General features: G+C 33.5%; 2 protein-coding genes across 34 annotated transcripts in view; one reads left to right on the top strand and one right to left on the bottom strand.

The window, feature by feature from the left end:
• The window catches only part of LOC117316684 (cytosolic carboxypeptidase 3-like), a 186846-nt gene extending 179589 nt beyond the window's left edge, over nucleotides 1-7257 (top strand). For 26 of the 32 annotated variants that reach the window (XM_033871403.1, XM_033871393.1, XM_033871419.1 and 23 more), the window contains 2 exons: nucleotides 1679-1762; nucleotides 5193-7257. In XM_033871403.1, the coding sequence (XP_033727294.1) occupies nucleotides 1679-1709 (31 nt within the window). In that variant the 3' untranslated portion in view covers nucleotides 1710-1762; nucleotides 5193-7257. Of the gene's footprint in view, nucleotides 1-1678; nucleotides 1773-5192 lie in introns of all 32 variants that reach the window. The other 6 variants (XM_033871416.1, XM_033871412.1, XM_033871392.1 and 3 more) reach the window with 2 other exon arrangements.
• A 2462-nt stretch (nucleotides 7258-9719) lies between these two features.
• The window catches only part of LOC117316584, a 28257-nt gene continuing 22042 nt past the window's right edge, over nucleotides 9720-15934 (bottom strand). For both annotated transcript variants that reach the window (XM_033871248.1, XM_033871247.1), the window contains exons 17-21: nucleotides 15203-15302; nucleotides 14589-14711; nucleotides 13168-13359; nucleotides 12968-13039; nucleotides 9720-12034 (exon numbers count right to left, since the gene is read on the bottom strand). In XM_033871248.1, the coding sequence (XP_033727139.1) occupies nucleotides 11903-12034; nucleotides 12968-13039; nucleotides 13168-13359; nucleotides 14589-14711; nucleotides 15203-15302 (619 nt within the window). In that variant the 3' untranslated portion in view covers nucleotides 9720-11902. The remainder of the gene's footprint in view (nucleotides 12035-12967; nucleotides 13040-13167; nucleotides 13360-14588; nucleotides 14712-15202; nucleotides 15303-15934) is intronic.

Here is a 15934-nt window from a genome sequence, read left to right as displayed (position 1 = left end):
AATTGTAGTATACATTTTTTGTTGGTCTGACATTTAAATTTTTTTTTTTTACAAAAATCAGGATATAAGATATTTTAAATCAATTATTCGCAATATAAATTGAATAAGTTTTGATGCAATTCAATATTTTTGTTAACTACAGAATATTAAAAAAAAAATAAAAGAAGAAAAATAAATTATCAAATTTTTAATTGAATTTTTTATTGAATAAGTTTTTTCAAGTCCTGTCTTCTAAATAAATTACTGGCCCTAAAAAAATGTTTAGAAGTTAAACACTAACAAAAACAACTGGAGCCTGTTATGTCAGGGTAAATGCTTTATTACCCATAGGCAGAATAATTCTCAGTAATCTAGATAGAAATGTTCCTGGTGATTTTCGTCTCCTTCCCAATATAGAGTAGTTTAATTCAATTATATTTATCCCATTCCTTCCGGTGACTGTCAAACCTTTAGTTCTCTTTGTCTTATCTAACACACAAAGTACTAATAATCATACAATTTTATGAAATTTTTGTAGAATTAGATTTTATTTTTATTTTTTTCAGTGGAATACAGATAATTTTATATAATTTTGAAGGCATATATTAAGAAATGATAAAATTGTAAAATGTTGTTAAAATATTTTCCGTCTCTATGTGACCTCAACGCTAGAGATAATTTAAACAGAATTTATTTTCTGATTATTGATTATGTATATGAATTCGTAAGTAATTCTAAAACAGTTTCATAATTCATTTATACATGCATTTATAGGCTGCTGTGCCAGAACAGTTTCTTGCATTTCCTAAGAATTTCGATAGGAAAGCACCAAACCTTTAACTTTATATAATATACAAGTGTATGTGCTTTACCCCCTTGTATATTCCTATGGAAAAAAAATAGGGAATGTTTATGAAGCAGAACAAAATTGACAAAATTGAAATTACAGTATGAAATACAGTGAATATTTTTATAAATAGAATTGAATGAAAAATTCTGAATATTTCTTTGTGGCCGTTGGTCTTTGGACTGGGACTGTGTATGTACAGTAGTTAGTATTTAACAGGGAAAAGGTGTATTGTACTAACTATTTGGTGATTTCTTTGTCATATTTTTCATTTGTATTTCAGGGTTTAGTTGTACATATAATTGTTTTAAATTATGGCATTATTTAATTAAATACTTTTACAAACAAATCCAAAACTCCCAACTCAGCATCATTACCTGGTACATCCTTCGTTCAGTACTTTTCAAACTGGTAGTTAAGATTTTTTCCAGCGAAGATTAATTAATAAATTAATGAATTCACATTTTTTTCATTATTGACTAATCTAATGTTTAAGTTTTAATGTATGATTTTATGTTTTGTTCAAATATTTGATTAAACAAAATGAAATATTTGGGAAGTGTTATGCAGATGAATGCATTTGATATATTTTTTTTTAAAGATAATTCAGAATTTGAGTTTTTTTTTTTTTTTAATATTCAATTCAATTATTCAATTTATTTCTGAATTGCTCAAATGAAAAATGTTCAATCTGATCAAGTAATTTAGTACTATATATAAATGGTGGACAACGGATTTAAAACATTTGAAGCATTTTCAAATTGATGCAATTCAAAAATTTATCCTGTCATACAATTTCTGTTTTATTAGAATAAATATTCAACCTGATTAAATAATTCAATGTTCTATTAGTGGATGGAAAACCCAGCTAGCAGGTTTATAGAGGAGATACAGAAAAGTCTACCTGTACTTCCCGAGTCCCAGGAGCATATTGAGGTACCATAAGGTGCATGCCCTTAATTGTAACACTGAGCCTCATTCTGAAAATAATCAGCCTCACTTTGGATTGGATTGACCTCACTTCCATATACCTTTATTATCTGATAAGAACATTGATACCATTCTAACGTGTTTTGAAAGTTCCAGAATGACGATTTTCATTTTTAACATGGTTTTGAACCAAGTTGATTTTTAATTTTTGATGGATTTATTATTTGATAATGATGAAATTATTTTTGAAAACATTTGTTTGTTTTTTATTCTTCTGCATGTTATAACACTTTGTTTTTCCTTCCCAAAATGTATTGTTTAACCAATTTCAAAGAGAATTAGCTTCCTGTATTTATCAGCAAATACTTGACCCTGCATGCCCACAAATCATTTTTTCAGAACCATCAATTAAACAAAAGCTAAATGTTGTTAACAGAAAAGCCCTCCCAAAACTTGAAAACTACAGTTTTACACTAGGGGAGAGGGCTTATTTGGGGATAGATATGGTAATAAACTTTAACACTAGGGGAGAGGGCTTATTGGAGGATAGATACAGTAATAATCTTTAACACTAGGGGAGAGGGCTTATTTGGGGATAGATATGGTAATAAACTTTAACACTAGGGGAGAGGGCTTATTGGAGGATAGATACAGTAATAATCTTTAACACTAGGGGAGAGGGCTTATTTGGGGATAGATATGGTAATAAACTTTAACACTAGGGGACAGGGCTTATTGGAGGATAGATACAGTAATAAACTTTAACACTAGGGGAAAGGGCTTATTGGAGGATAGATATGGTAATAAACTTTAACACTAGGGGAGAGGGCTTATTGGAGGATGTATATGGTAATAAACTTTAACACTAGGGGAGAGGGCTTATTTGAGGATAGATATGGTAATAAACTTTAACACTAGGGGAGAGGGCTTATTGGAGGATAGATATGGTAATAAACTTTAACACTAGGGGAGAGGGCTTATTTGAGGATAGATATGGTAATAAACTTTAACACTAGGGGAGAGGGCTTATTGGAGGATAGATATGGTAATAAACTTTAACACTAGGGGAGAGGGCTTATTGGAGGATAGATATGGTAATAAACTTTAACACTAGGGGAGGGGGCTTATTGGAGGATAGATATGGTAATAAACTTTAATACTAGGGGAGAGGGCTTATTGGAGGATGTATATGGTAATAAACTTTAACACTAGGGGAGAGGGCTTATTTGAGGATAGATATGGTAATAAACTTTAACACTAGGGGAAAGGGCTTATTGGAGGATAGATATGGTAATAAACTTTAACACTAGGGGAGAGGGCTTATTGGAGGATAGATATGGTAATAAACTTTAACACTAGGGGAGAGGGCTTATTGGAGGATAGATATGGTAATAAACTTTAACACTAGGGGAGAGGGCTTATTGGAGGATAGATATGGTAATAAACTTTAACACTAGGGGAGAGGGCTTATTGGAGGATATATATGGTAATAAACTTTAACACTAGGGGAGAGGGCTTATTGGAGGATAAATATGGTAATAAACTTTAACTCTAGGGGAGGGGGCTTATTGGAGGATAGATATGGTAATAAACTTTAACACTAGGGGAGAGGGCTTATTGGAGGATAGATATGGTAATAAACTTTAACACTAGGGGAGAGGGCTTATTGGAGGATAGATACAGTACTAAACTTTAACACTAGGGGAGAGGGCTAATTTGAGGATAGATAAGGTAATAAACTTTAACACTAGGGGAGGGGGACTATTTGAGGATAGATATGGTAATAAACTTTAACACTAGGGGAGAGGGCTTATTGGAGGATAGATATGGTAATAAACTTTAACACTAGGGGAGAGGGCTAATTTGAGGATAGATACGGTACTAAACTTTAACACTAGGGGAGGGGGACTATTTGAGGATAGATACAGTACTAAACTTTAACACTAGGGGAGGGGGACTATTTGGGGATAGATATGGTAATAAACTTTAACACTAAGGGAGAGGGCTTATTGGAGGATAGATATGGTAATAAACTTTAACACTAGGGGAGGGGGCTTATTTGAGGATGAATATGGTACTTAACTTTTACACTAGGGGAGAGGGCTTATTTGGGGATAGATATGGTAATAAACTTTAACACTAGGGGAGGGGGCTTATTGGAGGATAGATACAGTACTAAACTTTAACACTAGGGGAGAGGGCTAATTTGAGGATAGATAAGGTAATAAACTTTAACACTAGGGGAGAGGGCTTATTGGAGGATAGATATGGTAATAAACTTTAACACTAGGGGAGGGGGCTTATTTGAGGATAGATATGGTAATAAACTTTAACACTAGGGGAGAGGGCTTATTGGAGGATAGATATGGTAATAAACTTTAACACTAGGGGAGGGGGCTTATTTGAGGATGAATATGGTACTTAACTTTTACACTAGGGGAGAGGGCTTATTTGGGGATAGATATGGTAATAAACTTTAACACTAGGGGAGGGGGCTTATTTGAGGATGAATATGGTACTTAACTTTAACACTAGGGGAGAGGGCTTATTGGAGGATAGATATGGTAATAAACTTTAACACTAGGGGAGGGGGCTTATTTTGGCATAGATATGGTAATAAACTTTCACGCTGGGGAGCTTGGCCATGGCTTATTGAGGATATGACGGAAAATTTGAGGATGTCATTGAATGATTTTATGTGGACACCAAAAGATAGTTGAGCGTGGTATATTTTGGCAAAAGAAGGGAATACGAGTTATTATATCAAGGTTTATATATAAAATCTGTGTATTCATCTCGTCAGTCCATTGAATCTTACTTAAATTTGAATTAAAGGTATTACATTTTTTCGATGCAAGTTGTTTTTGGTTTTTGTTGACAAACAAATGATATATACTCTACATTGTTGTTTTATTGATAATTCTATAACACTTAGTTTTCCTCTTTTGGAAATTGGTGTCTTGATACATTAACATGTGAATGTCATTAAATTGGTTGATATATGTCTTTAAGTTGCAGATTGGAGTGAGTGATACCAATGTAACATATATGTAAATTTTTAACCCTTATGATTTTTATCAGTTATTTTTTTCTCCTTGAATTACTAACAGCATGTCAGATTCCATAAAGTGAGAAGGAAAGTTTTTTTCACCAAAAATAATAATCATTGAATAAATTTATGCCATATCACATTCATTTTTCATATTTTCTGTCATTTATTTCTCAAAATAGAAACCATTAACAGAAATATGCTCTCGAAAAAGAATGTTTAGAATAACATTACATATTGTTATCAAAAATATTGTATCATTAATGCTTTATTGATTATATAACTGGTGATGTTTTGATAACGTAACATTTTTAGCAGCTGGATTTTCCTCCTTGCAAATTCTAGTACAATAATGTTCTTAAGTGATTTTGTGTTTCTATTTTTCAGATAAGAGGAATAAAGGTACGAGGAGATTCATGACATTGGCCGTCCATAGGAGAATTAATATATTGACTCTGTGTAACCTTCCAAGATCCTAGAAGCAATGTGATTGTGAAAACTTGTTGGCAAGGGAGATAATTTATCATAAAGTTTGATACAATCAGTCTGCCCTTAACTGAGGAGAAATTGGGAGGTAAATGTGACTGCGATGAAAAGGGAGTTAACCCCTTATGTTCAAAAGGGAGAGCACCACTTAATTGGCTAAGGAGGTTAAGAATGTGTGATGACACCTTGCAAAATGCAGGAGCGACAAGGGGAGATAACCAATTATCTTACCCAAATAAAGGGAAGTAACTTGTTTAATTAACAGGATATCTGGTGGTTATTCAGTGACATGTTTTCTTAAAGAAGACACAGTTGTCTTCTCCTTAATTGACAGTGATATTCCTCCGTGTAACATTATTATCACTTAGTAAATGTTGAATGTATTCAGTGCTCAACTTTAACTAAGTATGAACAAAGAAGATTAAAGAAATGTTGAATTAAAACTCTTGCGGGAGATGTGCAAGACAATAGACTTGGTGTGGAATCATTTCATTAAGAGGAGCAAACATGGACATTTTTGCCAGATATAGCACTATACTAGTCTTACAAAATTTGTCTGTGAAGATGTTATCATGGGTTTATAATACTTAAAAGTTCATAATAAACATTTTCATTTCATACATTATACAGAGAACAGAAGTATATTAGTGTTCGCTTGAGAACAAATCTGCTCGTTTTTCTGATGTACCAATATTTCAGTTTTCAGTTTTTAATTTTATGGAAAATATAAATATTTAAATTTTGACACAGAATTATATTTTCATTTTTAGTGGTCATTAAAACCTTTAAAAATACAAAATTTTGTTGAAATCAAATAACTATTTAATGTTATATTTCAAATTCAGAAAATCATTCAAGTTTTAAAAGAAAATATTGATATGGACAAAACTATCTTAACTAAGGAAGAAGTAAAATTGTGGCCAGCAAGTTTGAATTTTTTTTTTTCAGAATATGCAATATGATTTGATTAATAAGAATGAATGTCTAAGATACTGATATTTTTGGGAGAAATAAAATCTAGTACATTGTATATGTATAAGTTTTGGTCTTTAGTATGTAAACTAAATTGTCTGATTAAAAAGAGAAAAAGTTTACATATTGAGTGTAACTTTTTCTAATTAAGGTATTTTTGTGAATATATGTTATAAATTGTTTCTAAGAAAACTGTCCAGATAACAACATATCCAAGAATACAGTGTGCTGATAACTTGCTAGTCATCAAAGATCTGTGATATACATATAATGGCTTCTTTCCATATATTGGAGCATGAGATTTTTGTTGTACAAGTTAATTAATTGGGTTTATGTTATCGGGGGCTCTGTCTTGCGTACAAGTTGATTTATTGGCTTTAACTCTGAAAACAATCCTTGCATTTTAAATCAGAAAAAAGAATATATCTCTACTTCAGAAGACCTGTATAAAATATATGGTATGAAATATATCTTACAATGAGTTATCTCCCTTCCTATAAGGTTTTCTACTGATATTGTTCAGGAAAGTAGAATTTGTAATATGCAACGAAATGTCAGGAGAGGATTGAACTTTCTGCTCTAAATTCTGTCCATTATTATATAAAAATCTTTCTTTTGTTTTATATTCATATACATGTTATATACTGTCAATTTATGATAATCATAAAATATTTTGTCTTATTTATTAATAATGTTCCATACATTGTATTATAATATACAAACCTTCTACCTGTATGGTATTATAAAAATATCATATTCCGTCCCTTATTTTGTAAATTTGATAAAATCATTATATTTCTTCCATTAACATTATCTGAAATTAGAAGTCATTGCATTTTACAATTATACATACTGATAAAGCAATCAACAAATAGGAATAACTTAATCTCGATTGTTGACATAATATTATTTCAAAAGTAAAGGAAGATCGAATCCATCCTTTTCTCTTTTCACTTTAAATGTTTATGTTCAATGATGGAAAAAAACCTCATACCTGAACATTGTTTTGTAATATTTTTGTATGCTATATATCATTATTTACTATTTATTACCTAGTTGAATTACATTATGATTATTTATATTAATTATGATAATTAATTACATGTATATTAGAATATTGTATTAATTAAACATTTAAAATGTTTATGGTGATAGAGTTATAGAAATTATTACTGCAAAATAATAATATTTATAAAATATTTTTTACAGATGAAAATTAAAATATTTATAAATTAATTACTTAGTTGAGTTGTTCCTTTAGTTAAAAAGGTAAGTTTAGTTGCTGTGCTTGAATAAGCTGGTGTTGGCTTTATTTTAGATTTTAAACATAATATGGAATATATATTTATCCTACAATAAGCTCAGAGGGCCACATACCATCTCTGGACTAAAATTTGGCCGCATCCTTGATACTCCAGGAGTTATAACATTATAGTGCTATCACACTGAAGCATACAGCTGATAACACCCAGCAGGATACCTCACCTGGTCACATTTTACTGACAATGGGAGATTTCAAATCAACTGCAATAAATAGGATCGGATTGATTATCAGACATTGGCTTTTGTATGATAAATATGGTACATTTGAAACAAATTAGGAAAGATTACTCCTACCTGAAATAAAAAGGAATGGGTTTATTACCAATTAAGAAAGGGCTTATTGCAGGGTAAATACTGTAAATTTATATTGCTAACTCATTTGAATCTTTCAACTGCAATATTTAACTGAAATTGAAACATGCATAGCACAAAGCGGTGCTTGGATAGAAAATTGCAGAAAGATCTTTACAGCATTTTCAAGAAATGACAATGATAAATTTATCTATCATATTTGAAAATTCAGCATCTGTCTTATTATTTCTATCAGTCTCAAAGTATGTACAACTAGTTCAAAGACCAGAGGGAAGTAACTACAGAGAAATAATGATAAAAGACCAACAAAGACCATTTCATTCAATGTATCTCTCTAATTTAGATAAGGATTGAAATGTTTGTAATAATCTGAGATGGTGTAATCCATCTGGCTTAACATTTAAATTATAACATCTTACTGACCCAAACCTAAGAATACATGATGTAGACAAAACTACTTTTAGGTAGAAAAAGGTAAAATGTGGGGAAAGTATAGAATTACCCGAAGATCCTTGAAAAGGGACAAGAGAAAATAACCAGGTGTCCTGGAAGGGTAAGCATCTTCTTCATCTACAATATCCTTCATCTACAATATCCATCATCTACAATATCCATCATCTACAATATCCCTTCATCTACAATATCCTTCATCTACAATATCCCTTCATCTACAATATCCCTTCATCTACAATATCCCTTCATCTACAATATCCTTCATCTACAATATCCTTCATCTACAATACTCTTCATCTACAATATCCTTCATCTACAATATCCCTTCATCTACAATATCCTTCATCTACACTATCCATCTTCAATATCCTTCATCTACAATATCCATCATCTACAATATCCATCATCTACAATATCCTTCATCTACAATATCCTTCATCGACAATATCAATCATCTACAATATCCCTTCATCTACAATATCCTTCATCTACAATATCCTTCATCTACAATATCCCTTCATCTACAATATCCATCATCTACAATATCCCTTCATCTACAATATCCCTTCATCTACAATATCCTTCATCTACAATATGTATCCCTTCATCTACAATATCCTTTACCTAAACTATCCTTCATCTACAATATCCCTTCATCTACAATATCCTTCATCTACAATATGTATCCCTTCATCTACAATATCCCTTCATCTACAATATCCTTCATCTTCAATATCCTTCATCTACAATATTCTTCATCTTCAATATCCTTCATCTACAATATCCTTCATCTACAATATCCTTTACCTAAACTATCCTTCATCTACAATATATCCTTCATCTACAATATCCCTTCATCTACAATACTCTTCATCTACAATATCCTTCATCTTCAATATCCTTTATCTTCATTATCCTTCATCTACAATATATCCTTCATCTACAATACCCTTCATGTAAAATCCAGGTAATGTCATATTCTCAAAATGATAAACAGGGTAGTGACAACACAATAACATTTTATCATTATAAAGCATACCAAGCTTCAAAGGGAACTGTAAAATTACTGAGAGATTATTGTGTCAAGCAAACAAAGGGCAATAACTCTTTTTACAAGGCCTGTAAAGGCCTGGTTAACGTTTCTGCTGCCGTGTTTGTATCCTTGGGAAAGACACTTTACACGAATTGCTCTGGATGGCATGCAACAGGCCTCCTGTATGTTGTTCAGTAAGGTGGTCACCAACTACTACAAGAAGACACCACCTTAAAATGACCTTGGCTATGCGTGGTGTGATAAACCCAGCAAATTTATTCAGATATACAGGCAATAAGAGGTGATCAACAAAACTAAAAACAAAAATGCTTATAAAGTATTTCTTCTCTTTTATTAAAATCCTCAGGTGAAAAGTAATTAACAGTAAATATAAGTCATAAAACATCAATTGATACTTAAAATATGGTATTCAGTGAATAGCATTAAGTATTTTAGATAACTGGTTGAGTTTTACAAAAAATACTGTGACAAAAGGCAAATAATTCATGATGGTTGAAAGATGAGATTTTGTTGGTTTTCGTAATTTTTCAAGAGGTTTCTCACGCATGGTAAGACTGGCTCATTTGCATGATTAGCAACTTTGTTTCTCTTTGAAACGAGGCATATTTAGCGCACAGGAGCAGAATTGCTATCTCAGCCCCCAAAAGGCAGAGGCTATTGGAAAATAATCACTATTAAATGTTGTTTGAGAAGACAAGGTCTGGATGGTTTTTGTAATTTTTCAACACTTTAAGTCTGTTATACAGAATTTTTACCAATTTATGGATAAACGTCAGTATCTAATTACGGAGGTGTCTGCTATATATGTCATATTTATATAATTGTGATTTTCATTGGGGATTCCTAAATTGTCCGTTATGGACAGGCCTCCACTATATAAAGGTGTCCAATATAACCGGTTTCCCTGTATTTCAAAATAAGAACAACATGTGATATATATTAAGATAGTCTTGTGATGGTTTTTGGGTTTCAAAATCTCATCATAATTGCCAGACGATGGATAATTTTATTTCAAGAATTAGGACAAAACTGTGCCACGTTTTTAAATCTTGACCAATGTGGAAGCCATCTTGGATATGCATTGATAAAAAGAATAGTTGGTTACACATTCTAATGATGCCCTTGAATACTTGTGCTTGTAGAAAGTTTCCAAACTTTTAAGATAAATAAATCATTAAGATTTTGTCTTCTTTGTAATTCGGGATGAAATATGATACATGTATGCAGTCAAACTTTTTAACTCCGATAACTCAAAAATTCTGCTTAACTTGAAGTAAAAATTCAGTACTAAGAGTAAAAAGTGTATACCATGGTACTCGATTACCTTGAACCCTAGAGTTTCTAGAGATATAAAAGGTCCCACTATATATTTTCGTGATTAACCAACAGATAAATAAACCAAACAAGTTAGTTATTGCACATTGATTGTAAACCTCGTAACTTTACATCACAACCATCTTGAAACCTAGTTGATGTCACTTTAGCTTAAAATGTTGACATTTCGAACAAGAACTGTCAATGTCTTTAAAATCTAACAGAAAATATCTTTACAAAGATAGACTAACTTTTAATTCACTAAAAAGTACAAAGACTTTTGATATATTAACTTAAAAAGACTGACAGACTTCTTAAAGTGTAATGATGTAATGGTGGAGTCTAAAACATGATGGTTTAAAATACAATATCACCTGATAGTTGTTGAGACCAACATGCATAGTATTACAAACAAATCCTTTTGCCTACTGCTTCTGAGGGCTATACCAGTAGAGTACATATCCTTCAGGAGGACTCCAGAAATACAAACATCATATGCATGTTGGTATGGAAGAAAATATGTCCTTTATGTTTTGATAAAATAATCTTGATGTTGGTCCCTATTTGACAAACCTGAAGTCCTCCTGTTGGGTAGATAACTTACTGGAATAGTTGTGACAGTTTCGGGCACATCGTACCCATATTTTGCCAATAACCTTCCACAGCTAACTGACAGAACCTCTGGTAGAACAGAGCAACACAAACAGTCTGCTTGACTAAACTTCTCTGATAGTCTGACCAATAATTTGTTTTCAACCCACTCTGGTGTTGAACCAATAATTTGCCATCAACCCACTTTGATTTTGAACCAATAATTTATCTTCGACCCACTTTGATGTTGAACCAATAATTTGACTTCAACCAGCTCTGGTGTTGAACCAATATTTTGTCTTTGACCCGTTCTGATGTTGAACCAATAATTTGCCTTCAACCCGCTCTGGTGTTGAACCAATAATTTGTTTTGACCTGCTCTGTTGTTGAACCAATAATTTGTTTCGACCCATTCTGATGTTGAACCAATAATTTGTCTTTGACCCGCTCTGATTTCTTCAACTGGCTTTGGTGTTTGACACTCTGCCTACCAACATTTCTTTAAATTTGCTTCAGCTTTTTGAGTCAGCAGTGACTACACAAGCTGGACAAGGAGACACCATAATATGTTTATAATCTGAAAGGACGAGGGTCATAACTTGTCTTCCATCACAAATTTTGTATCTGGGTGAACTAAACTGTACATATTGTGGAGGCGAACAAGACCGGCACTGCCACCTGTAGCTACCCAGGAACATGCATGCAGGTTAGGGTTGAATTCCGCCTGAAAACAAAATAGAAAATCCTTATAAAGTTTTAAAATATCTGGGATTCAGACCTCTTGTATTTAGTTCTCAGACAACGAATCTTTAATTTGCACAATATCCCCTAACCCCAGATTTCTATGTCATCCTCTCAGGTGTGATTTCTCTGTCAACCCCTTAAGCATGATTTCTCCGTCAACCCCTAGGGTGTGATTTCTCTGTCAACTTCAAGGGTGTGATTTCTCTGTCAACCTCAAGGGGGTGATTTCTATGTCAACCTCAAGGGTGTGATTTCTCTGTCAACCTCAAGGGTGTGATTTCTATGTCAACCTCAAGGGTGTGATTTCTATGTCATCCCCTAGGGTGTGATTTCTATGTCAACCCCTAGGGTGTGATTTCTCTGTCAACCCCTAGGGTGTGATTTCTCTGTCAACCTCAAGGATGTGATATCTCTGTCAACCTCAAGGATGTGATATCTCTGTCAACCTCAAGGGTGTGATTTCTCTGTCAACCTGAAGGGTGTGATTTCTCTGTCAACCTCAAGGGTGTGATTTCTCCTTAGGTATGACAAATTGCATGTTCTTGTAACAATACAATGACATCACGTTAACAATACTGCGACTGACGTTGACAATTCAATCATGTCACGTCAACATTATGTTACATTAGGGAGAAGGCTCATATATAGGCATTCATATATTTAAATATTTGAACAACTGAACCCTGCGTAAATAGAATAGTATGATGGGAGAAAAATAACCATCCATTAACTTGAGTATGTGACAGGAAAATTACTTACTCTCGGAATGATATTCTTGAATCTCTTAACCTCATATTAGACAACCAACAATATCACCCCTAGGGTTGGAAATTTCTTAATTTCACCCTCACTGTAGGAGAGGATTGAATTAATCAATAAAATAGCCATCAAAGGAGATCTAATATCTACGTACCCGGTGAACAGCGACTAGAGGGAAGGTGAGCAGATTCTGGTCTTTATACACTGTTTCTTTGTATGAAGCTTCCTGAAAAATATATCAAGGTATCAAAAGATCATTTCTGATCTATTTTAATAACTCTAAGAATTATGTAAGAGGACACTATTCCTTTGATTAGAATTGTCATGTTCAGAAATATTTAGTTCTGTTCTTACTTTGCGATCGGTATATTCCAACATTGCATGTTCTACTGTCTCCTGATAGGTTTTATATCTGTGTTCAGTTTTTACTTCCTTTCCGGGGCTTTTCTTTTTTTCCTTTGATTGTTCTCCATCTGTTTCCATAATTTTAGATGAAGTTTCTTTAACACTGACTTTTCTCGATATCAGGGATGAGGTAAATATTTCCTGTAAAACAATGGTTATGAAAAGTTTTCATATCAAAAAATTTGAAATTTTTTTTTACCAGGAAGACTGATCAGAAAAACAAAATGGCTGACAGACAACCATCTTGGCTTGTAAAGATGACATTTTTTATTGCTATTTTTTCAGAAAGGTTTAAATAGGTCATTCTCAAATTCCATGTGTAGATTTCACTTGACCTGTTTTTTTTCAAAAAAATTTAACAATAAAATTAAATTTCTATAATGTTGAATATAGACAAGGAGAGGGATATGGCTCAAAAAGATACAGGTATAGTTGAACTGGGGCAGTATACCCTACCACAGGGACTTGAGAAATTGTTACAGTCTACATGTATTTGGACCTTCCCTAGTGTGTATAGCGCATTTTCAGACATTTTTGCAAGGACCTAATAATGAACACCAGGGGTGTTATTTTTACCGAATTCTAATCAAGCCCCCCAAAATGTCTGAAAATGTGCTATACACATTAGGGGAGGTCAAAACACATGTAGACTAACAAATTCTCAGGTCCCTGTGCTATATACACTAGGGGAGGTCAAAACACATGTAGACCGTAACAATTTCTCAGGTCCCTGTGCTACATACACTAGGGGAGGTCAAAACACATGTAGACTAACAATTTCTCAGGTCCTTGTGCTATATACACTAGGGGAGGTCAAAACACTTGTAGACTGTAACAAATTCTCAGGTCCCTGTGCTATATACACTAGGGGAGGTCAAAACACATGTAGACCGTAACAATTTCTCAGGTCCCTGTGCTATATACACTAGGGGAGATCAAAACACATGTAAACTGTAACGATTTCTCAGGTCCCTGTGCTATATACACTAGGGGAGGTCAAAACACATGTAGACCGTAAAAAATTCTCAGGTCCCTGTGCTATATACACTAGGGGAGGTCAAAACACATGTAAACTGTAACAATTTCCCAGGTCCCTGTGCTATATACACTAGGGGAGGTCAAAACACATGTAGACCGTAACAAATTCTCAGGTCCCTGTGCTATATACACTAGGGGAGGTCAAAACACATGTAGACTGTAACAAATTCTCAGGTCCCTGTGCTATATACACTAGGGGAGGTCAAAACACATGTAGTCTGTAACACTTTCTCAGGTCCCTGTGTTCCTTGCATCATAATCAATATCTTTCCGAACCAGAAAAGACAAAATCTTAATTAACATCAGTTTTCAGATTATCTACGCTTCTTTACCAGCATGAATTTGCGGGAGACATGTCCGGTCTCCATGTTAAAGGAGGGGAACTGGAGACAGACAGCACTTCCGAGGTCATCAACAGACAAAGCTAGACTCAGCCACTCCGAGTAGGCCAAGGACTGAAATCATAAAGTAGATTGTCAACTGTTATGTGTGAAGTTCCTCTCACCTTGTCAGTTTTATTGATTGGTAAAGATATTTTTTTTTACATCAATCAAACAGCTAGTCATGTGCCTTTGTCATAACACCATTACTCTATCAGTGAAGACAGCAAAAGTGAATGTAACCCCCGGAGCATCAAGGATGGTCACACCGGAACCTCCGAAAGAATCGAAGTAATATATAATCTTCATACTTCATAACGTGCAAGTGATTGTTTGTTGATGTCTATTTATGTATACATGTACCATGTAAAATGTTTGAAAATAAAAGAAATATAAAAAAAAAATATAATCTTCATACATTTTCACTAGCCAAGGGTTTCAATTGAATTCGATACTCCCCTTTTCAAAGGACAGTACTGTATCATGATATTGAACGCCATTAGCTAGCAAAGATGCATTCATCATGCATAGAATCTTCTTTATTTTTTTTTTATAAAAATACCTACCCACATAGTGGAATGCATGTGACACAAAGGAACTCCCTTGATACGTGTGGATTCCAATGTTGATCCATACGGCAACATCTTCATGTAGCAGTGGTTATACCTGTGGAGAAAATCATTTAAAATTATCAAATACACAAGCAGAACCAAATTGTTTATGTACATGCAGTTTCACTGACAGCTATATCACTACTTACTTAATACATACCCTGTAATAAGACCATGTCTTAAAATAAGCCTAGCTATAATATAAACAAACTTTGTGCTTTTAGCACAAACTTTATTTGTGATCCTCAAGGCTTAGTAGGATACAGGCTAACATAAAGGAACATCAATACTTAAACAATTGTTGTATAACCAGAGTTATCTGCCCTTTAATTCATTAAACTACTCCCCTTGTATTTTGAGTTATCTCCCTTTACCTACTTGTACTGTACAGTAGACCACGGAGGTTTGAGGAGGGCCAGACCTACATGATCATCAGAGTTACCTTCCTTTACCAACTTGTACTGTACAGTAGACCCGGGAGGTTTGAGGAGGGCCAAACCGACATGATCATCAGAGTTATCTCCCTTTACCAACTTGTACTGTACAGTAGACCCAAGAGGTTTGAGGAGGGCCAGACCTACATGATCATCAGAGTTATCTCCCTTTACCAACTTGTACTGTACAGTAGACCCAGGAGGTTTGAGGAGGGCCAGACCTACATGATCATCAGAGTTATCTCCCTTTACC

The sequence above is a fragment of the Pecten maximus genome, chromosome 18 (assembly GCF_902652985.1).
Source record: "Pecten maximus chromosome 18, xPecMax1.1, whole genome shotgun sequence".
NCBI classification, from domain to species: Eukaryota; Metazoa; Mollusca; class Bivalvia; order Pectinida; family Pectinidae; genus Pecten; species Pecten maximus.
Note: the sequence above shows the minus strand (reverse complement) of the source record. Positions and strands in the feature narration are given on the sequence as shown.